This window comes from Geotrypetes seraphini, chromosome 6 (assembly GCF_902459505.1).
Source record: "Geotrypetes seraphini chromosome 6, aGeoSer1.1, whole genome shotgun sequence".
Lineage (NCBI taxonomy): Eukaryota > Metazoa > Chordata > Amphibia > Gymnophiona > Dermophiidae > Geotrypetes > Geotrypetes seraphini.
In genome coordinates this window covers 143315714-143339951 of record NC_047089.1, presented here as the reverse complement: position 1 = coordinate 143339951, position 24238 = coordinate 143315714, and the positions used below count along the sequence as shown (strand labels likewise).

At 45.1% G+C, this 24238-nt stretch overlaps 1 protein-coding gene across 5 annotated transcripts in view; it reads left to right on the top strand.

Moving 5' to 3' along the window:
• The window catches only part of REV1 (REV1 DNA directed polymerase), a 401814-nt gene that overhangs the window by 209764 nt on the left and 167812 nt on the right, over positions 1-24238 (top strand). For 4 of the 5 annotated variants that reach the window (XM_033948190.1, XM_033948189.1, XM_033948188.1 and 1 more), the window contains 2 exons: positions 9415-9543; positions 22347-22501. In XM_033948190.1, the coding sequence (XP_033804081.1) occupies positions 9415-9543; positions 22347-22501 (284 nt within the window). Of the gene's footprint in view, positions 1-8433; positions 8594-9414; positions 9544-22346; positions 22502-24238 lie in introns of all 5 variants that reach the window. The other variant, XM_033948193.1, reaches the window with a different exon arrangement.

Genomic DNA, 24238 nt, shown 5'->3' with positions numbered 1-24238 from the left:
AAAATGTTTCTAGAGCAAGTAATTTGCATTTATTACATTTTCCTGTTACTCATTTCCTAGCTCCTCTAGAACTTTACTGAATGTATTTAAAAGATGTCCTACAGTTTTCAGTTAATTTGATTAATGCTAATAGTATATACAGTGGTACTTCGGTTTACGAGTGCACCGGTTTGCGAGTGTTTTGCAAGACGAGCAAAACATTCGCAAACTTGGTGCCTCGCAAACCGAGCTTGCCTCGCTGTACGAGCGACCCCCCTGCGAACCGGCACCTTCCCCCCCACAATCCGGCACCCCCTCGCCACCATCGGGCACCCCCCCCGCTGCAACCTGAGATCCCCCAACCCATCCGAACCCTCTTCTTATTTCCAGTGTAGTCTCCGCATCGGCACCGACACCAGCATTTGCTTCCTGTGCCGGGCCTTGAGCATGTGCGCATGCTCAAGGCCCGGCACAGGAAGCAGATTTTCGGGCACCGGCACCAACGCACAGGACATGCTGGTGTCGGTGCCGATGCGGAGACTACACTGGAAGTAAGAAGAGGGTTGGGGGATCCCAGGTCGCGGCGGGGAGGTTACCGGTGGTGGCGGGGAGGGGGGTGCCCGATGGCGGGGGGGGGGTGCCGGATCGCGGGGGGGGGAGGGTGCCGGTTCGTGGGGGGGGCCTTCGGGGGGAGCAATGCCGGTTCTCGTGGGGGGGGGGGGGAGCAGCGCTGCTGGCCTCGGGGGGAGAAGGTGGGGAGTGGGAACATATCAAAGCAAGTTTCCCTTACTTCCTATGGGGAAACTTGCTTTGATATACGAGCATTTTGGATTACGAGCATGCTTCTGGAACGGATTATGCTCGTAATCCAAGGTACCACTGTATACTGTATTATGTTCCTCAAGGATCTAAGGTGCTTGGTCAAGAAGTAGCTTGTGACACTAACTTGCCAGATAGCTTGGATTTGTCAAAATTTTTAGAGTCATTTCAAGATGTTATTTCAAAAAGAGCAACCTTGCTGGTATCTTTTCAAACAGAAGCTCAAAAATGTTGGTTTTGAAAGCCTGTTTGCCAAAAAAAGATTTGTTGTTTTATGGTAAATTTATTTCCAGTGCAATGGGGATGGTATGCTGAACCAAGGGTCTTCCATCCGCTCCCATATAACTCCACTATTTAAAATTGAACATATGCTTCCAATAGCATGTAGGATTCCTTTCAAATATAATGTTCTTACATTTCAAATTCGATCATCTGGCCTTCTTTGTTTCTGTACAGTCATCTGATTCCTTACATGCCAACAAGGAATCTTCGTTCCTCTTCTCGGTATTTAACTGTACCATCATTTCGGCAAATGTTCCTGGATACTAACTGCGAGTCAAGTTTCTCAATGATGGCCCCAAGCCCATGTAACTCGTTGCCACTTTATCTGAGATCGGAAAACTCTCTTAAAGTCTTCCTCACAGTTCAAGGCTTATTATTTCAGAAAGGCTTTTGACTGTGAATCCCTACAGACACTTCCTATCCCAGAATAAACAAAACAGAAACAACTTTATCCTCTTAACCTCTTGTGTTTTTCCTTTGTTTTATTAATTTCCCCTGTCTCTTATAAATATTGTAACTCATCCCTTCCCTGATTATCCTTTTGTCCCAGTTTGTTTACAATATCAGTGTTTATCCCAGGACAAGCAGGCATATATTTTCACTGATGGGTGACGTCACCATGGAGCCCCAGTACGGACCACTTTAAGAACTTGGAAAGTTCTCGGCTGCCCACACTGTGCATGCGCGAGTGCTTTCCCGCCCGACGTAGGTGTGTGGTCCTTCAGTTTTCTAGTTTCGGCGGAGCTAGTCAGTTGCTTTTCAATCGTGTGCGTTGATTTTTTGCTGTTTTCCTGCTCATGCAGCTTTATTTTATTCTTTTTTCTTCATAATTTGTTCTTTTAAACTAAAAAAATAAATTTTTTTTTACTTTTTCACTTTCGCGATCTCAGCCCTGCAGGGCCTGTTCCAAGCCTTCGATTTCGCTGAGGCTATTTTTCCCTCCATGTCCCTACTGTCAATGAGTTTTAAGAAGTGCAAACGGTGTGCTCGCTCTATTTCATCCACGGACCCGCATCGTTGGTGTCTCCAGTATCTAGGTCCAGACCACAGGGCTGAATCCTGTACTCGTTCTTCTCTTCAGAAGAGAACCCTCAGAAACCGCCAAATTCAACAAAAGTTGCTGTTCGGGTCCGCTATGGAAGGTAATTCGGCATCAGTCCTGGTGTCGGAGTCCCTGCCGAAGTCGACTTCACATCATTCGACATCGCAGGATTTCCTTTCAGTGTTGCAGTCCGTGAGTAAGCCAGCAAAGAAGCCTTCCCCTACCCTTACAGGTCCTTAGGTCACTACTGCAGTGAGCCAAGTCCTGCCGACCTCGAGGCATCCTAAAAAATGCTCGGCTCCGATAAGAGGTGAGTGCCTTGTCATCGGCCTCCTCATCTCCGGAGCGCAGAGCGGCACCGAAGGTACCAGCAAAAAGGCAAGCGGTACCGGTGCAGTCTCTCAAGGACACAATTGCCACCGTGCTTAAATTCCAGTTATGAGAGCAATTGCAAATTTTGCTTCCAGTGCTAGTGACACCAGCTCTCTGGTGCCGGTTCATTCTGAGCAGATGGTTTTGGCATCGACCTTGGCGGCACCGACCATGTCTGAGCCGTCTGTCCCAGCATCGACTTTTGTTGAGCCTGTTTTTACTGCCCCCTAACACCATCTTGAAAAATTTCTTCCGTGCCGGCAGTATTACCTTCGGGTGCGATGTCGGATTCAGCTCGACATCATTCTTCTTGTACATCTCCTGAGATGATGTCGAGCAAATCATTGAGGAAGCTCAAGCATGTCGAGTTCTCGACATCCACCTCCCGACTTCATCCGACGAAGGACTCGGATCTCTGGGAGGACTCTGAGGAACCTATCCTGACAGAAGATGAGGCTTCTTCTGATGGTGATGTTTCTTCTAGAGAGCTTCGAAGCCTGAACAGACCTCTTTCTCCAAGTTTTTAAGGGAAATGTCAGAGGCACTTTCCATTCCTCTGGAGTCGTATTCTAAAAAATCTAAAGCATTTTGGATGCATTAGATTTTGAGCAGCCTCCTAAGGAGTTTCTTAAGCTCCCTCTTCATGATATTATCAGGGAGACTTATTATAAGAATCTGGAAACCCCTCTAACTGTTCCTGGAGCTCCTCGTAAACTGGACTCCCTCTACAGAGTGATGGCTCTTCCTGGTTTTGATAAGCCTCAACTTCCTCATGAGTCACTTCTTGTGGAGTCTACGCTTAAAAAATCTGCAGCTGCCAGTGTTTACGCTTCTGTCCCTCCTGGCAGGAAGGGTAAAACAATGGACCGTTTTGGTAAGCGTTTATTTCAAAATTCCACGCTTGCCAATCGGTCTGGAAATTATGCTTTCCATTTTTCTTTTTACCTCAAACACTGCAGTGGCTGCTCTACAGAAATACTTGCCTGAGTGCAAAGTTCCTCTTTTGCAGCAGTATGTTGTTTCCTTGTTGCAATTGAGGAAGTTTTTGGTTCACTCTATTTATGATACCTTTGAGCTTACATCTCGTGCTACCGCCATGTCTATAGCTATGCGACGCTTGGCTTGGCTTTGAGTGTCTGAGCTGAATGTTAATCATCAAGATCGTCTGGCCAATGCTCCTTGTTTGGGCGATGAACTGTTTGGTGAGTCTTTAGATGCCACGACCCAAAAGTTGTCAGCTCATGAAACCAGGTGGGATAATTTGATTAAAATCCCCCTGCTCGTCCTTACAGGCCACAGTCTACTTATCAGCGTAGGTTTGCTGCTAGGCCTTTGCAACCACCTCAGTCTCAACCTCGCAGACAAGGCAGCCTCAACAGCAGCAGCCTCGCCAACAACAACAGAAGCAACCGGCTGCTCAACCTAAACCTCAGCAGCCCTTTTGACCTGTTTCTTCGGAGCATAGCAAATCTCAGCATTTCTCCTCCATTACTCCAGCCCATCGGGGGTCATCTTCAGTTGTTCATTAATCGATGGGAACTCATTACCACCGATCATTGGGTCCTCACCATCATTCGTCAGGGTTACACTCTTCATTTCCAGACTCTTCTTCCAGAATGTCCTCCAAAAGAGTCTGTTTTGGACCCTGCACAGTTCTCCCTTCTTCTCCAGGAGGTGCAATTTCTTCTTCTGCTAAATGCCATTGAAGCAGTTCCTCTCAATCAACAGGGAAGAGGTTTTTACTCCAGTTACTTCTTAGTCCCCAAGAAGACGGGGGGACTCAGACTCATCTTGGATCTCAGAGCTCTAAACAACTTCTTGGTCAGAAAAAAATTCAAGATGTTGTCATTGGCTCTTCTGTATCCTCATCTCAATCTCAACGATTGGCTATGGTCTCTAGACCTCAAAGAAGCCAACACACATATTCCCATGCATCTGGCCTCTCGGAAGTACCTTCAGTTTCAGATAAATCAATATCATTACCAGTACAAGGTTCTTCCTTTTGGTCTGGCATCTTCTCCCAGAGTATTCACGAAATGCCTGATTGTGGTTGCTGCCTCTGTGCGTTTACATGGTCTCCAGGTCTTTCCTTACCTTGACGACTGGTTGATCAAGGTTGTTTCATCTCAGAGGGTGGTTCAAGCAACATCTCAAACCATCTCCTTTCTTCAGCTTCTGGGATTCGATGTCAACTTCCCCAAATCACATCTCATTCCGACGCAGCGTCTTCAATTCATTGGGGCAATTCTGGACACCACTCTTAAGAGTGCGTTTCTTCTACCAGATCGACTTCAGACTCTCATTCATCTCTGTCAGCAATTGCTTCCTCTTCAGACCATCTCGGCCAGACATACGATGGTTCTTCTGGGACGCATGGCCTCCACGGTCCATGCCACACCCCTGGTAAGACTTCATGTGTGAACTCCTCAGTGGACTCTAGCGTCCCAGTGGTCTCAAGCGACGGATCGTCTCTCAAAGCACATATCAGTTACATCATCTCTTCAGCAGTCCCTTTGTTGGTGGATGACCTCATCCAATCTTTCCAGAGATCTTCTTTTTCACTTGCCACCTCATCACAAGATCATCACCACTGACGCATCCCCTTATGCCTGGGGGGGCGCATATGGACGATCTGCAGGCTCAGGGTCTTTTGACTGCCAGAGAGAAGAAATTCCACATCAATTTCCTGGAACTCAGGGCGATGTTTTATGCTCTCAAGGCTTTTCAACATCTCTGACCTCAAGTCCTCTTCCTTTGCATGGACAATCAAGTAGCAATGTACTACATCAACAAGCAGGGAGGCACGGGTTCTCTCCTGTTGTGTCAGGAGGCTCAAAAGATTTGGTCTTGGTCTTGGGCAATCTGTTCCTGAAAGCTGTCTACATTCAAGGTGAGAAGAATTCCCTAGCGGACAACCTCAGAAGAATCCTCCAACCTCACGAATGGACCGTAACAGGTGTTATCCAGGGACAGCAGGCAGATATTCTCACAACCCTCCCACCTCCCCGGGTTGGCTTCTTAGCTGGCTTAACTTAACTGAGGGACTATGTGCCTGCGTCGGGCGGGAAGGCACTCACGCATGCACGGTGCGGGCAGCTGAGAATTTTCCAAGTTCTTAAAATGGTCTGTACTGGGGCTCCATTGGTGACGTCACCCATCAGTGAGAATATCTGCCTGCTGTCGTTGGATAACACATGTTATGGTAAGTAATTGTGCTTTCCCCTGCCTGGTTGTTTTTTTTTTTTTTTTTTTAAATCTTGTACCCATTGTTTTTAACTTTGTTAAACCCCCTTGATTTGACTACAATTGTTAAGAATTGCGGTATATCAAATAAACTGACTGTAAACAAGGGTCTTCCATCCACTCCCATGATTCTGTTGCAGGAGATGCTGATCACTGCTTTCAGCACCTCTTCCTTCTTCCTGCTCTCTTCTGCCCCCATTCAGTTATTTCTTCTGCAAGCGAGCCTGCAGGAGCAACTTTGATCTGCTCTGTGTTCTTTTTTTTTTCAAGTTTTTTGTGGTTTGTACGTGGGACTTCGTGTTCCAGTAAAGCTACAGTGATTGCCTAGCCTGCGTGAGAGGAGCAGACTTTGATCTGCAGCTGACAGGTAGATCCTGCAAGGACCTCCTAGCCAGCCTGCTTGAACTGTGGAGCTCGGGGTTTTCCCCTACTGCTGATCACTCCTTGACTTGATCAGGTGTGCTAGCACAAGCTGTATGGACACCAATTGCATTTCTTCAGAGGGCACATGGTGTCTGCTGAATTTTCTTCCCCTCTGCTTGTAGCGTGTGGATCCTGATCTCGGGGGTTGATACTCAGTCCGGCAGTGACCCAACTGGCATCCGAAGATTCAGAAGAGGCAGCTTTCTTGGTGACAGAGATCCTATCTGGTTTCCAGCTCCCCTTAGAGGAGCTGAGGCAGGCTTGAGCACTTATTTCCAGCATCTGGTCTGTGAGTAGGGCTGTCACAGCCCAATTGGCAGTTCAGAGGAGGTTCTGAATTTGTTGTTTTTGTGGCTGTAATTTGTTGTAGTCTTGTTCCCCCACCCCCCAAAATCCCAAAATTGCTGGTTTTGTTTGTCCTCTGTTGGAATTGCAGCTATATTTTCAGTGAGAAATCCTGGCGGTGGCCCTCTTAGATTTTTCCTGATTTGAATTCTAAGTTCTCAAACTTTCTTAAAAAGCCTTGCTTTTTAATCTAACCACCTCAGGCATTTTCAGACCGTTGTCAACCACTGGGGCAGACCTGCATTCAACCTCATGGTGATGGTGAAGAACAAGAAAGCAGTCCGCTTCTTCAGTCGCAGATACAAGCCAGGAAGTGCAGGGATTGACATTCTGGTACAGCCTTAGCCAGCAGGCGAGCTCCTCTGTGTTCCCTCCATGATACATGATAGGCAGAGTCCTGAGAAGAGTAGCCAGGCCCCCCAGGGCATGTAGTCCTGGTAGCTCCAGACTGACCCCAGCGCCCGTGGTACATGGACCTGATGTGTCTTTAGACGGCCCCCCCTCTGAGACTTCAGATGCTCAGGGGACTTCTCTCTTGGGGTGCATTCATGCTGCAAGATCCAAAGTGCTTTGATCTTGCAACATGGCTCTTGAGTGCTTGGCCTTGAGCCAGAAGGGCTATCCAGATTTGGTATTGTGTACGTTTCTGAGGGCCAAGAAGCCTGCCATGTTTGCTGCATATGCCAAGGCATGGAATTCCTTCTAATGTTGGTGACACAAAGAGAAGCTGGACCCTTCCATGGCTTCAGTGTTGGCAGTGATGTCTTTTCTTCAAGAAGACTTGGACTTAGGACTGGAGGTTTCTTCCCTAAATGTTCAAGTTGCTGGAGTTTCCTGTTTCAAAGCCAAGGTTACAAGGTTTTCCTTTCTTCGCACCCAGATATTAGATTTTTTGAGTGCCCTGAGGCTTAGTCCTCCAGTTCGCCAGTCCTTTCCTTCCTGGAACTTTAACACTGTGCTGGAGGGGCTCTCGCGGCCCCCGTTTGAGCCCTTACAGGATGCCACACATGGACCTGACTATCAAGATGGTTGTTCTGATGGCCATTACTTTTGCTTGACGTGTCTCAGAATTGTAGGCCGCCTCCCTATCACAGATGCAGGAGTTTCCTTGCAGACCATCCCCTCTTTCTTGCCAAAGGTGGCTTCAGCATTCCTTATCAACCAGGAGGTTAGGCTTCCGGCTTTCCAGCCCTTTGGGTCCAGAAAGAAGGATAGTTTTGAGGGTACTGGATGTCCAAAGGGCTATCTTACGATACTTGGAAGTCACGAATGCTTTTCATCTCTCAGACCATCTCTTTATTCTGATGAATCCAGCGAAGAAGGGGAGGCCAGTTTCCAAAGCTATCATTTCAGGATGGATTAGGTCAGCTATTTCATCTTCTACATTGTCTGCAGAAAGCAGCATCCATTCACTCTTTGAGTGCATTCAACTAGAGGGGTTGCCTCTTGGGCTGAGTCCAAAATCATTGCGCCAGACGAGATTTGTCAAGCAGCAATTTGGCGGCAGTTGCGGGCAAGCTTATCTTTCTGACCCGGGGTTTCAGAGATTGCTTAGATATGTCCCTTGGTTCAGCACACAATCCCTATTGCACTGGAAAAAAAGATTAGGTTCTTACCTTGGTAATACCTTTTCCAGTAGATAGGGATGATATGCTGACCCATCACTGTCAGTGCGTCTGCCTAGACCGTCTGCTGCCTGAAGACTGCATCTCTGAACTTTCTGCCAGCTGTCATAAATTTGAAGAAATTGTATATTGAATGTATATAGTTCTTGGGGGTTTTTCCTGGGTTACACGGTTTATTATGGCTTATTTTTCATAAAGAATTGTTAAGTTTGTACCTTTCCTCTCATTGGCATGTCTGTGAGCTTTGTGTTCTATTATGTTGTTGAGGGGGTCTTCCCGTTCTCCTCCTGTTCTCTTCTGTAGGACTGTTGTCGGCTTTGAAACGAAGTGACCGGAAGCAGCAGGGAGAAGGAGGAGGTGCTGAAAGCAGTGATCAGTATCTCTTGCAATGGACTTGCAGGAGTGGATGGAAGAACCTTGGTTCAGCATTCCATTACTATCTACTGAAAAATATATCATCAAGGTAAGAGCCTAATCTCTTTTTCCTGATGTCTCTAGACCTACTCAACTTAAGCGGTGGGTCTTTAAAAAAAAAAAAAAAAAAATGGTGGCCATTGGAGCCATTTTTTAAAAATTCCCTTGTAAATGTCTGTGAGGCAATTCCTATATTTTTTTAGATCCCTTGAATTTGGAGAATTTATATTAGATCAGTGGTTCCCAAACCTGTCCTGGAGGACCCCCAGGCCAGTCGGGTTTTCAGGATAGCCCTAATGAATATGCATGAGAGAGATCTGCATATACTGGAGGTGCCAGGCATGCAAATCCACTCCATGCATATTCATTAGGGCTATCCCGAAAACCCGACTGGCCTAGGGGTCCTCCAGGACAGGTTTGGGAACCACTGTATTAGATAAAAATAAATAATTGATAATTCTGTTTGTTTAGAAGTGTTAGCTGTTTAAAGATTTAAAAATTATTTTTCCAAGCCTGTTCTTGATTGGTACTGGAAGAACGAGTCATCTGGTTTTCTAGCAAAGTTCTCTCTTGATGTGGACTAGAAACAATTGATGTGATTTATATATTTTTCTTTATCCTTTGTATATTTTCTTTAGTGTTTGCTAACATGTTAATTGAAATTTTAAAAAAAACCTAAACAAACAATTTTCATTTAAATTTTCTGAGAAACTGTTAACTACTAATTTGAAAGCTGGCTTGGGTTCTTGAAAATATTATTCTTCTCATGTCCTTTATGACATTGTCTGGATAAAATTTCATATAATAAAAGTGACTTTAAGGGGGAGCTTCATAATTTGCATAGCTTTATTTTTTACTTTTTTCTTGCAGAAAAGCTGGCATAAAAAATGGTATGTGTTTTGGTCAAGCGAAACAGCTGTGTCCAAATCTTCAAGTAGTACCATATGACTTTCATGCATACAAAGAAGTTGCAGTTGCAATGTATGAAACACTAGCAAGGTAAAGGATTTTTTTTTACTTTGAAATTCCAATTTAATTTTCTGAAGCCTAAGGTTTCTCAGCTGGCAAAACTAGGAAGTAATGTCTAAGATTGGATCTAGATTTCTCAGAGTACAAGCAGGATACCAAGCCTTCCCAGATGGGTTGCATAAGCCTACATAGAGAAACTTCCTCAGTTTAGATCAGGGGTGTCAAACTGAATCACATTAAGGAGCCGAAATCCAAAACACAGGCTAAGTCATGGGCCAGACCCCACCCAATCTCCACTCCAGACCCCGCTTCCATAATAGTACTAATTGTAACACCATTTTTTACATTCATTTTTCATATATACACACACAATATAATCTTATTAACACATAATGGTTAACCACAAAATTAAACGACACAAAGCACGCTGTATGCTTCTCAACATTCATTCCTACCAGAACACAGATAACCCCTATGCAAATACGGGACCAAAAACTAAAAGTACTAATATATACAAACAAAACCCTAAGATTCAAGGCTCTGCATGCAGTACAACCCCAGAGAAAAAGAAACAAATGCATTTCTTCCTGAACAGTGCAAAATACAGACAGCAGATGTAAATTCTCAAAATTGACACAATTCAATTACTAAATTCAAAATAAAATAATTCCCCCTACCTTTGTTGTCTCCCTCCCTCCATGCTGTGCCTCCCTCTGGCGGGTGTCGCAACGTCAGAGGGAATGCTTCTGGATGAGGCAGGGGATCCTTCAAAGTACAACTGGATAATGGCTCAAAGGGAGCTGCCACCAAGACTCACACCAAATTGAGATCCCAAGGTGGAACAGAGGGACGGAAAGCAGGGTGAATAAACTAAACTCCTCTAAGGAAACGGAATGTTTCAGGAAGAGAGGCTAAAGGCTTACCTTGGATAAAACCTCACCACCCAACAAAAGATTATATTTTAAAATGGAATTTACTATTACCCTCCCAACATGGCAAAACAAGCTTGATTGCCAGAAACAAACACAGTACAGAAACATGCTTGATTGATCTGACATTGAGAATTAGATCAGTATTAAGTACAGGTAAACAAATTTTACTACGACAGTTTGATATCTCAGCAGCATTTGACATAGTCAACCACACTGCTGCTAAATAAACTAGCTGAAATAGGAATCTCAATGTTAAAGATGGTGCTTCTCTGACTACTGGTATCCACCATGTGGAATATCACAAGTATCTCCCATCTCACCACTATTATAGAACATCTTCATGACCACGTTGAACTCATTAAGCCTCAGACCAGGGGAATAGCTCTTCTCATTCACTGATGATGGCTTTCTACTAATCTCTGCATGTCTGAAACCAAGAAAGCTTGACTACAATATTGTCCAGAATGCTAACTAAAATGCAAGAATGAGTGGGGAGATACTATCTCAAACTAAATACTAAATAACAAACTACTGTCTTATGTATTATGGTTTGGGTGACACAAACACCTAATCCCATCTACTATTATTCTTATAACTGGAACCAGCTTCAACATTGAGAAAACCTACAAAGTATTGGAAGTCGCTTTAGATAGCTCATTAAGTTTTGAAGCTACTTTAACATGCTGTTCACTACCGCTGTCTCAATTTTGATTTGTCTCGAGCTATCCTCGACCCGCTTCAATCGGGCTTTCAACCCTTCAATCTATGTAATCTACCCTTACCAGAGTCTCCAATGACCTTCTCCTAGCCATCCAAAGGCCTCTACTCCACCTTCATCCTCTCTGATCTATCTGCAGCGTTTTGACACTGTAGATCACTGCCTACTCATTGATACACTGTTTCAGGGCTCCATTATCCATGGTTTTCTTCCTATCGTATTTTTAGTGTAAGCTCTGGTGGATCCTCCTCTGCCACCATTCTGCTATCGGTCAGTGTACCTCAGGACTCTGTCCTGGGACCTTTTCTTTTCTCCATCTACACTTACTTCTTCCCTTGCTTCCAGTTATCACCTCTATGCTGATGACTCACAAATCTACCTCTACACCTGAAATTTCTACAGTAATTCAGGCTCAAGTTTCAGCCTGCCTATCTGACATTGGTACCACCATCTAAAATTAAACACGGCCAAACTGAACTCCTCATCTTTCCTCTTAAATCTACCACTCCCCTTCCTCCATTCTCTATTTCAGTGGATAATGTCTCGTCAGCTCCCAACCTCAGGGTCATCATTGACTCATCTCTTTTCATATCCAATAGACTGCCAAAACCTGCCATTTCTTTCTCTATGTCATCGCTAAAATCCAGTCTTTCCTTTCTGAGCACACTGCCAAGACCCTCATCTATGCTCTCATCACCTCTCGCCTGGAATACTGCAACTTGCTTCTCCCAGGTCTTCTGCTAAACCATCTCTCTTCCCTTCAATCTGTTCAGAATGTTGTTTCATGCCTCGCATTCTTCCAGTGTAGCTATGCTCTTGTTACCTCTCTCCTCAAGTCGCTTCATTGGCTCCTGTCCATTTCCACATACAGTTCAAATTTCTCTTATTGACCTATAAGTGTATTCACTCTGCAGCTCCTTAGTATCTCTCCTCTCTTATCTCTCCCTATACTCTGCCCAGAGAACACCTTTCTGCAGGCAAGTCTCTCTTATCAGTACTCTTTTGTTCAGATGCTTTGTTTACAAATTGTAAAATAAGGAAGAACCTTGACATATTGTGAAAAACAGAGGAAAAGGAAAGTTTCTTCTTGTAAGATCCAATTTAATACAGATGGGGATGACATTTTGTGATCTCCTTACAGATGTGTTATAGTTTATTGAGAGAATAAATATATTTTCCTCTAGCCATCACAATTCTCAACTTCTGTTTCTGCTACATGTTTAGAAATCTATATCCTAGCCAACTAGGGGTCCTTTGGTATTCTAAAAAAATGTTAAGAGGACTGCTTTAGCTAACACTGCCTATTTTCTTGCGAAATGTCCTCTTTTGATCTCCACTATAAGCACCTTTGTAAAATTCTTCTGTCGATTTAGTAGTGAACTTTTTTTCTGGATTCTTTTATTATATAATCTTTTAATATTAGGGCTCCAGTGGTACAGGCAGTCCTTGTTTTACGAACATCCGACTTATGTCAGATTTGTACTTATGAACAGAGGTCCTGTTCTACCTTCAATGTCCCAACATGCCCCCTCTTTCCCGAGTCCCAATGCACCTCTCTCCCTCCCTCCCTCCCTCCCTCCATTCTGTGCCCCAAGTACAGTGCCTCCCTCCGACGGGTATTTACCTTCTGGCTGGCTCTCTCCTCCTTCCAGCCACAGTTGTTTCTCTGCACAAATCCATGGGTAGCGGCTCCTACGTGTGTCCCACGACTGAGCCAGAAGTCTTCCATCTCTGAGAGGAGCTTCCTCAGCTGGAAGCCTTCCATCTGTGGGAGGATCTTCCTCCGTCGTCAGACAGAAGGCTTCCGGCTCAGTTGCGGGACGCATACAGGCGCCGCTGCCCAAGCTTTGTGCAGAGAAATGACTCAGTAGGCAGGAAGAGGGAGCTAGCCAGAAGAAGGTAAACACCCGCTGGAGAGAGGCACTTGGGGCACAGAATGGAGGAGGGGAGAGAGGGAGGGAGAGGGGCGTGTTGGGCCTTGGGAGAGAGGGAGCACAGACTTCGGACAATCGACGGAAGGAGGGAGGGGGCATAAAAGTGGGACACAGAATGAAGGAATGGAGGGGAGCATAAGGGAACAAAATGCTGAAGTGGAGGAGGGAATTGGATGTCTGAGTGAGAGGGAAAGAGAGATGGTGCACATGGGGAGATGAAGAAAAAAGAGAATTATTGGGCATAGGGAGGGAAAATTATTGGACATGGTGGTGGGAGACGAGTGAGGTAGAGATGCATGGGGAAGAAAGAGATGAGAGGGAGTAACGTTGGATGTGGTGGAGGAGAGGGAACAGTGGGATGGATGGAAAGGAATGTAGGAGGGGCCTCAAGGACGTGGAAAGAATACTAGGAGAATGTAGGAGAAGGTGGAAAGAATACTAGGATCAGAGTTACATACAAATTCAACTTAAGAACGGTTTAAGAAACGGAACCCATTCTTAACCCGGGAACTACCTGTATTTCCTTACAGCAATGTTTTTTTGTGTGCTTGAATCATTTGTAAAAATCAATAAAAATAAAATAATATTCTCACACAAAGCACAGTTGGTACATGTTCAATCTGGATGCAATCAACAGAAAATCACCTGCATACACATAAAAGCTTCTCAAAAGCTTCCATATTAATCTAAACTGCAGGTGTCAAATTCAAGACCCTTGGGCTGAATCTGGCCCGCCTTGCATTTTTATGCAGCCCAAGGTGCGGTGACCCCGGTGTTATCTTCTGGCCGGCTCCCTCCTCCTCAATGCCAGTGTGCACAAAGCTACGGGTAGCGGCGTCTTGGTGGCAGCTCCCTTTGAGCCGTTATCCAGTTGTACTTTGAAGGCATCCCCTGCCTCATCCAGAAGCATTCCCTCTGACGTTGCGACACCCACCAGAGGGAGGCACAGCATGGAGGGAGGGAGACAACAAAGGTAGGGGGAATGATTTTATTTTGAATTTAGTAATTGAATTGTGTCAATTTTGAGAATTTACATCTGCTGTCTGTATTTTGCACTGTTCAGGAAGAAATGCATTTGTTTCTTACCTTGAAGATGGTTTTCCATGTAAATAGGTCCATTTCCCTTACGGTCCTGGGTGATCGTTCGGAGCCAAAATAACAGAAGTGGTTGCATTGTCTGGATGTGCGGAGAATTCTTTGATGCTACTTGTCTGTGACCTGTGAATTTCGATACAGATTGCCTGTTTGTCTTGATTGGAGGGCCACAGAAAGGAGAGGCAGCTTCCAAGGCTACTATTGCTCATTGAATTAAGGAGACGGTGACATCAGCATGCTTGTTATGAGGCAAGAAGGCCCCTCAATTGGTGAGGGCTCATTCTACTAGGACTTAGGCCTCTTCCTGGGCCAAACATTTCTTGGTTTCTCCTCATGTTATTTGTAAAGTGATTCCACTTTCGGGGCTCAGGTCTTGGAGGCAGGCTTGCAGGGATTTCACCTGTGATGGTCACTGCTTTGATACTGCCCATCTAGAAGGGTGCTGTGGAAAGAGAAATTACTGCCCCCTCCCAGAATTTTTTAAGACTGCCACCAGGTTCTGCCCCCACCTCTCTCCCTGCCCTAGCCTCATACGGTACCTCATCTTGCCGATCCGCAGTGGAGGTGCAGCGGGCAGGAGCGAACTTTCTAAGTTCCTGCCCTGCTGCTGACCAGCTGCTACGAGTTCCTTCGGTCCGTGAGTGACACGAGCAGGAGCGCAATTTGGTGCTGCTGCTCGGTATTGAGAGGCATCCTTACTGGTTCCTGCGAATCTCACGAGAATTTGTGGGAGCCAGTAAGGATGCCTCTCAGTACCGAGCAGCAGCGCCAAATCACGCTCCTGCTCATGTCGCTCAGGGGCCAAAGGAACTCGTGGCAGTCAATTAGCAGCAGGGCAGGAACTTGGAAAGTTCGCTCCTGCTCGCTGCACCTCCACCACAGATCAGCAAGATGAGGTACCGTATGAGGCTAGGGCAGGGAGGGAGCCGGGGGCAGAGCCTGGTAGGGAGGGTGCAGTGTATGACGGGGGAAGGAAGGAAGGGTGCTGGGTGCAGAGTCTGACAGGGGAGGGGGGAGAAGGAAGGAAGGGGGCTGGTGCAATGCCTATCGGGAGAGAGGGAAGGGTGCTGGGTGCAGTGTCTGGCAGGAAGGGAGCTAGGTGAATTGCTTGACAGTGGGGGAGGGGGAAGAGGGCTGGGTGCAGAGCATGGCAGGGAGGGACTGTGGAATGTGTGTACCTATCAAGCCCCCTGAGAACACACTGCATGCAAGCACACTTTTACTATACAATGAACTAAGGAATGGATTTCTACCAAATACATTCTTTAAAATTTTCTTTTTTTATAGAAAAAGCTCCTGTTCTCTCTAAGTGACTATCCTGCTTTTTAATTTTGTGATAAAATATTAAGTTGCAGGATATTCAATTTATAGGAGATCTGAATGCCAAACTAAAATTTCTGAAAGCAAATCAATTATTTACACTGGCTGCAAATACCTTGTTTATGCTCCAGCTGAAGCTCCTGACAGGGCAGGGCACTTGAATATTAAGCCGCCCGACTTATATTTGAGTCAACCATTTTTCCTCCTTTTTTGGGGGAAAAGAGGTGTATCGACTTATATTCGGATCAACTTATATTCAAGTATATACGGTAAGTCTTACCTGCTAATTTGCTTTCCTTTAGTCCCTCTAGACTGGCAAAGGCCCTGCCCGTTCTTTATGGCTATTGTTTCGGTACCTTGGTTAGGGTTTGCCTGTGAGGGGTTGAAAGTTTGGCCATTCCATTGCTCATCTTAGTGCAAAGAGATTGATCTTGATTGAGTCAAGAGTTAATATAAATATTGTGAGGAAGACACCCTCACTTCTATGGAGTGGTCATGGGCAAGGGAAGCTAAAGCCCCAACTCCTAGGCTATTCCCCAATGAAGAGAAGAAGAGGAAAGGAAAAGCAGGACTGGAGAGCACATCTAAGGGATTCCTCTCTCTTTACCACCCAGGGTAGAATTCTCCATATAGCCTTTGAAGGAAGCTTAATTCTCCTGGCTTAAGAACCAATACACTAGACCTCAGAGCAGCGTGGGGGAGAGGGGAGCTTCCCATTAGCCTCAGAAGATTCATTAAGGAATCTAGCACAGCTGCAAAGGGGAGGGCCAGAGCCATTTCCTGAAGGCATGGACTGAACTAAAGTCGGACCCCAAATTAGACTTGAGGCAGAAGAAATGGACTGCAACTCGAGCCATAAAACAAGAATATACTGGAAAGGTAAAAGGCAGTGTGGGAGGATACAGTGAAAGGAAGTCATTGTAAGCAGGTGGTGAGCTGTTTCCAGACCACCGGAACATAAGGAAAGGTCTCTGCAAAGGTTTGGGACCATAAGACAATTGTTTCATAGGAATCTGTTGATTTGGGGAAAACTTTATTGTATATTGAACTGAGTTTACTTGTGAGCCTCAGGGCTTATCATTCATTGAGCAAACATTAAAGCTTGTTTTGAAGCCCTGGATTCGAACTCCTTATGTTGTGGATTACAATCTTATTTGAAATGGATAAATGTGTGGAGAACCATGGTTTTTTTCTTTCTTTTGTTGGCAAAAGTTTCTTGTTTAGCGACTTACTATGTTTTGGGTGAGGACTTACTATGTTTTGGGTGGACCTTATGGATTAAAAAATTTTGCTCTTGATGGGGGTAGAAAGGAAAATTAGCATTTTGGGCTAGAAGTGAAGAGAGAGGCTACTGGCAATCGGTGAACTACTAGGAATTACCTTGCCTGCAAACTCCTGAACTAATCCAAAATCAAGCCTGCAGATGATGTCTTCTAGCACCTTTACTTTCTCTCTCTCTTTATAGCTGTATGTACGAGATCTGACAGTTAAGTTCATGAACTCATACGAAAAATATCTGTCCCATTAAAAAAAAGCACCCCCTGCCAATGATGCCTCTCCCTCCCTGACAAACCAGCACCACAAATTGGCTTGGGTGTGCCAGCAAAAATGGAACGAGGAATGCCCACTTGTTTCTGCCATGCCGAATCCCCCCTCCAAAAGAAAATTGGCAGGAGGGATGCCCACTCCCTCCTGCCAAAGCGACTCCCCCCTCCCCTGCAGCAGCGATACGGCAGGAGGGATGCCCATTCCTGCACCTGGTGCCCCCCAAACATGCTCTTCCCTCCCCCTTTCCTCTCCCCCCTGCGAAAAAAAGGCAGGAGGGATGTCCACTCCCTCCTGCCACCGAAGGTCCCTCTACGCCAGTGGTCTCAAATAGAGAATGACACGGTGAAAAAATTGGTCCCCGTCACCGCCCTGTCCCCGTCTCACCATCCTCTGCACCGCCCCGTCACCGCCATTCCCTTCACCGCCCCGTCACCGCCACTGCCACCCCATTCACCGCCCCGTCACCGCCACTGCAACCCCATTCACCGCCCCGTCACCGTCACCGCTGCATACATAAAAGCCTCATACGGGTACGATTTTATATACTTTTCTTTATTTACGTATAAAGGAAACATTCTTTAAAACTTTAAAACTTAGTTAAATATTAGTTAATAACTATACAAAAACAAAACACGCAGAGAAAAAATTAATTAATATAAATTCTCAAAACTGACACATTTTGATCACTAAATTTAAAATATTTTTCATACAGTTTTTCAATCACTAATCTTCTACCACCCCTGGGGCTAGCAATGCAAAAACAAACACGACATGTACTTTAAATGCTTACAATGTTAGCCTACATGGTAAGTAGACGCGGCCGCTGTACCTAATCGCGGCAAAGATCTCCCTGCCGTGATTAGAATAGTGACCGCGGCTACGGCTGCAAGTCTCCCCTCCCCCCAGCGATCACGGCAGGAGGGCACCCAACCCCTCCTGTAGACCCCCCCCCCAACGGCCCTCCCGACAATCGCAGCAGAAGGGTACCCAACCCCTCCTGCCGGTCCTCCCAATGGCCTCCCCTAAGATCGCCGGCAGGAGGGTACCCAACCCCTCCTGCTGGACCCCCCCCAACGAACCCTCCCACCCCGGAACCCCCTTAGTCTTACTTTCCAAGTTGGACCGGACGGCTCCTCACACGTATGGCCAGCAGGCTTGCCTCCGTCCAAATGAGGCGGGCCCGCCCCTACCCTGCCCAACCCACAGGATCCTAGGGCCTGATTGGTCTAGGCACCTAAAGCCACTCCCGCTATAGGAGGGGCCTTAGGTGCTTGGGCCAATCAGGCCCTAGGATCCTGTGGGTTAGGCAGGGGAGGGGAGGGGCGGGCCCGCCTCATTTGGACGGAGGCAGGCCTGCAGGCCAGACGAGCGAGGAGCTGTCCGGTCCAACTTGGAAAGTAAGACTAAGGGTGGTGTTTCGGGATGGCGGGGTTTGTTGGGGGAGGGTCCGGCAGGAGGGGTTGGGCACCCTCCTATTGGCGATATAGGGGGCCGTTGGGGGTGCCGGCAGGAGGGGTTGGGCACCCTCCTACCAGTGATCATAGGGGGGCTGTTGGGGAGCTGGCAGGAGGGGTTGGATATCCTCCTGCTGCGATCGTCGGGGGGGCTGTTGGGGTAGGCAGGAGGGGATGGGTACCCTCCTGCCGCGATCGTTGGGGAGGGCTGGTTCTGTCGGCATGAAGGGCTGAGCACCTTCCTGCCGGCGATCGTCGGGGGGGGGGGGGGGGGTGGCGGGTTCTATTGGCAGGAAGGGTTGATCTGACAAATGAGGAGCACGGTGAAACACAGGTAAATAGCGGTTCCTAGAAGGGGGTACATTGGCCTGCGGGGACAAATCTTTTCACCGTTTTTGCGGGCGGTGAAAACTTTTGTCCCCGTGTCTGCGGCGATTTGGCTTTGGAGTCACCATAACCCGCAGCCAAACCGCAGCCACGCCGCGGCTCCCTGCGGGGATCGCTCCCCGTGTCATTCTCTAGTCTCAAACTCAAACCCTTTGCAGGGCCACATTTTGGATCTGTAGGTACTTGGAGGGCCTCAGAAAAAAATAGTTAACGTCTTATTAAAGAAATGACAATTTTGCATGAGGTAAAATTCTATATTTATAAATCTTTCCTTTTGGCTAATAATATTATAATTATAGTTAAAGAGATATGATCAAGAAACTGTTTTATTTTACTTTTGTGATCATGATAAACATACCAAGGGCCTCAAAATAGTACCTGATGGGCCGCATGTGGCTCCCGGGCTGCGAGTTTGAGACCACTGCTCTACACCCACCCCCATTCCTTCTCAGAGACGTTGGACAGGACGTAAACTCAGTCTGTCCTGCTCTTAGGCTTGCAGGGAGGAGCCTTAGATGTCTGAGCCAATCAGGGCCTTAGGCTCTTCCTTCTGTATCCCGAGATGGCATTTGATGAAAAATAGCCAATCACAAAACATATTTTTAAAAAAACTGCTGTAGCTCAGAGACAAAAACAGATATCAACAAATGGAAAAAAGAAGGTTACTTGTGATGTTTCAAGATACTCAACGCCGCCTAGTGCATCTCAAAAGAACTTCTCATTTATGCGTAATTCAAAATGTCCTGGAACTCTTTGAACAGACCTCGTATATTCAAAGACACTTAACTGGCTAATGTTGCTGAATATATGCTCTGATCACAGCAGCACTATCCAGTTAATGCAGGAGCGAAGCTGAGACTTACCTAATTAAAGATGATTTTCAGTTCACTATCTGGATAAGTGCATGGATAAAGGGGCATAGTTATCAATATGGGCAACTGTTAAGACATTATTGTGTGATTTTAGCACAGGTCCTATCTTATGCAATGAGACCTAGTTTACTAATAGCTGGAGTGAACAGTTAAAAAACTCATATCAACTGTAACTCACGTTGATAACAACTCACCACCACCACCTCCAAAGATTGCACTAACTTTATCCAGGGTGTTATCTATGCACTGGTCTGAATATCAGCCAGTCGGACTCGGACAATGTTATAAACCTACTGTAATCCAAGTTTCCAAGTTTATTAGTTTTTAATATCCCGACCATCAAACAAATGTCTGGCCGGTTAACAATAAAATTTTAAAGAGGCAGATTAAAATTTGTTAAGAGAAAAAAAAAAGATAAGAAATAGTAGTAGGTGTGTAAAAATGTATGAAGTGAACATAAATGACAAAGACTAGACAAACTAGAAGGTGAGGGCAGAAAGGGAAGGAAGGGGAAAAGTTACATAATTTAGATGAAAGGAGAAAGTGGGGTAGGGATAGAACAAGAAGGGTAGGGGCGCATTGTTGAGGCAGATACTTGCTCGAGAAGAGAGAAAAAAAAAAAAAAAGGAGGAATATTAGGATCTAAGTACAATCGAAAGCGTCCTGGAATAAGAAAGTCTTAAGGCTAGTCTTGAAGGTCCCAAGGTTTATCACAGGAAAATTCAGGAAATCATACAAACCCCGGTACAGAAGGTCAGACCAGGACAGAGCCCATGACAGTAATTTAGCTGACTACCCTATGAGCAGTGAAGATGAGACTGAGACAGAACAGGAAAGGTTTGCCTTACCTGAGGCAGTACCAAAGCAATGCAGGAAAGCTCTGCCCTGCTATTACTCTGTTCCTGTAAAGCAGAAACCAGAAAAAGTTTTCTCCCAGAGAAAGTCACAAGCTGGGTAAGGAAAGCCCTTCCCCTAACACAAGCCAAGGGAGTGCAGTTTACCTCAGCTTAAAGCAGGTGGAGTAGAGAGCACCGAGGGGTGGGGGGGGGAGAAAGAGAGGAAGCTTAGTGGGGGACTGAGCTTACCACAGACCAGCCAGCTGAGGTATACAGCACAGATTGGGAAGTGACAGTTCTTTTCCTCAGAGCCAGGGGAGGCTATGATTGTTAAGGACAACAGTGTTGCAGCTGAAGCTTGGATAGAGAAAATGGAAGTGGCTTGAAACAAATGTGAGTTTGCTGGATGTTTTTCTTTGCTGTTTTTCCTGGTATGCAGACTGTGGGTGCTGCAGGAGAAGATATTTTTGGGACTGCAAAGTTTTCGGCATTTTTTTCCTCTGTGCCTTAAAACTGAGGAACTGTATCTTTCATTGTGCAGAACAGTGGTTAAACTAAGTCAAAGGCTGTGCAGGAAACTCAGCTTGTGTGTTTCTATGATTCACTGTTAGCAGATCTCCGTGTGGAGACACCAGCTGTTGCCACGGCAGCACCTTTGATTTCACTGAGTCTGCCTGTTTCTCAGAAACGTATGGAACATCCCTGAGGTTAAAGCTAGTATGTTTTCTCTATTAACCTCCATCCCAGTTTTGATTGAGATCATCTTTAAGAACCAATGTCTGCTATGTACTGCATAAATGCTGTCGGTGTGCCTTGCTAAAGAGACCTTCTTCACAGAAGTGGAAATTGTGCTGTCTCTTTCTCATGGCTACCTGTGCCTGTAGGCCAGTATTGCTGGCTTGTTAATCACTGCAATAAGCCCCCATCCTGCAGCTCAGGAACAGAGAGCTGCTTATTTTGAGCTGCTATAAAATAGTGGAGCAATTAATCAAAATGATTGTATTTTTTTCTTGTACAATGCATTCCTAACATTAAACTCTGGTGAAGAGGATTGTATATGATCTACCTACTAAAGTCCAGAGCTTGGGGACTGAGTTAGTTTGTTTGGAGGAATCTTTTCTTTTGGTTTTGATTTGCTTTCATGAAAACCTGCGAGGAGCTTCTGTTTGTGTTGCACTATCAAGCCCATGATATGTACTATGATTTTGAGGACATTGGCCAAATAAAGTTTATATTTTTTCTTATGGCCATTCTGACTAAGTGTTATTCATTGCAAGAGCAATTCTAGGCTGTTGCCTAGGGAGTAATGTCCTGAGAGGCTCCCCTAGTTTCAGGGGGACCATGCCAGATTTAAGCAGCGTGTCACCACCTGGCTTCCCATCACGCTCTTTGGGGGCACAGGTGTGACAACATTCAGTATTCTGGATTAGTCCCTACATTGAATATTTGGGCCAAATTAAACTCACACTAGTCAATGCCTTTAAATTTGCTGAGTGCTGTGGGCAGAATATTGGGTGCCTAGTTCTTAACTATAGTGCAAGGACCAGCTTTTGCATGAATGAATGCACAATATTTTTACTGCTGTTATGCTGTTAAACTTGTAAGTTTTATGTTGACTTATACCTGCTGTAGCATCACCTTGGATGAATCTCTTCACAAAGGCAGTTAATAAATCCTAAGAAATACTAATGCATGTTGGTTTGTGCTGTTTCATTTTCATGTGCCTTGTGTTTATAGCTATACCTGTGACATTGAGGCTGTTAGTTGTGATGAAGCTCTAGTGGACATGACAGAAATTCTTGGAGAGACCAGACTTGCTCCTCATGAAATTGCAAATGCCATCCGTACAGAAATCAAAGAGAAGACTAAATGTACTGCATCTATTGGAATGGGTATGTATCCAATAAATTTATCATGTACTGTTTCCAGTCCTAATAATTTACCATCAGGATAGTTTTGCCTAAAATAAGTGATAAAATAGCAATGCATCATATTGGTGTAGAACTGAAAATAACATATACCAATATAATGTTTTTTGGTATACAGCAGTCCTAGCAAAATTGCCTATTTCAGTGAACATCTAATTGAAGAGATGCTAATATAACCTATAGCTGGTGTAGAATTAAGCAAATCTTTCTCAAATTTTAATGCATATTTACTGTGGGTGAGAGAGATTCTGAATGTTGCAAAGGGTGTGTGTGTATGTGAGAGAGAAACGAGGAAAACCCCAAGCACCAGGGCAAGGGAAGATGACAGGGAAAACCCCAAATTTCGTGATGGGTGACTGAGAGAGTCTGAATTCTGGAATGAGGGAAGGGGAGAGGGAGAGAGACTGGGAAAACCCCAGGCACCAGGTTAAATTTTTTAGGCACCATGGTGGCGCCTAGGATTTTTGAGCTCTGGTTTAAGACAAAATAGAACCGAGCAAGAATGAAATGGGTCTGAAATGCCCACATAGTTTGGGCAGGAGGAAAAAATTTACCATTGTAGTGAATACTTAATGTTGTCTGAAGGAGAACTCTAGCTAAACAGCTATTTTCTTCTACCCATCCCCCAGAAAGCTCTTCTACTTTAATCAGCCAATCATACTTGGAGGGAGGAAAAGGACTAGCAAGCGATCTTGGATTCTAGCTTGCATCTGATTGGACCTGAACTTTCTGGTCCCAGCTCAGTTGTTTTTGGAACAGGAAGTTTGGGTCCAATCAGCTGCTAACTAGGTCTAATTAATGTGAAATGCCAAAACCACCTTTGGCAGAAAAAAAGGAACAGTGCTTAGGGAGAATCCAATCTCCGAAATCTTAAGGAAAGGTTCTCTACAAGAAAGAGCCTGAAGCTCTTAGACTTGTCTCTTGGAGGTCACAGCACATGCAGAAGGAAAAACTGCAGGTGGTAGTAGAGTTCCTAGTGAAGTAGGAGGATCACAGAAAATATCCGGAGTGGATTCTTTCTGCATATGGCTTTCGGCCATGGGGAGATAACCTGCTTATCCAGAATGACACACCTATCTACTGGAAAAGATATTATCAAGGTAGGGACATAATCTCTTTTTAATTTAAACATTTATATTCCACTTAATCCAAAGAGTTCTAAGCAGAGAACAGTAAGAAGTGCAGTACAACATTCCATAAATAAGTACAATATAGCAAACAAGAACCCCCCAAACCTGCTTACAGTATACAAAGATAAGAGTTACCATGAATGTCAGAAGATACTAAATCATCCCAAAATGATAAAATCCAGCTCAAAATCCTTTATGTATAAATGAAAACAAAATAGTGCTGTTTCAAGTATACAAATTTAGTTTAGATTCTCACTAAGAATTTCTGAAATAGGCAAGTTTTTACTGACTACCTAAATCTTAAATAATGATCAATATTCTAAATGTCTAATGGCAAAGAATTCCACAATTCTGCACCTTTTTTATAATCATCCTGTTTCTAGTTATCTTTAAGCAGCATGATTTATTAGTTTGAAGGTCTAATCTAATCTCTTGAGTTGATCCCAGGTCCCTAGTAAGATAGTATGTATGTTGCATGATCCCTCAAATAGCCAGGACCCAAACCATATAGTGCAGTGTTCTTCAACTACCAGTTCTTGGACCGGTGCCATTCCACAGAAATTTCCTGCCG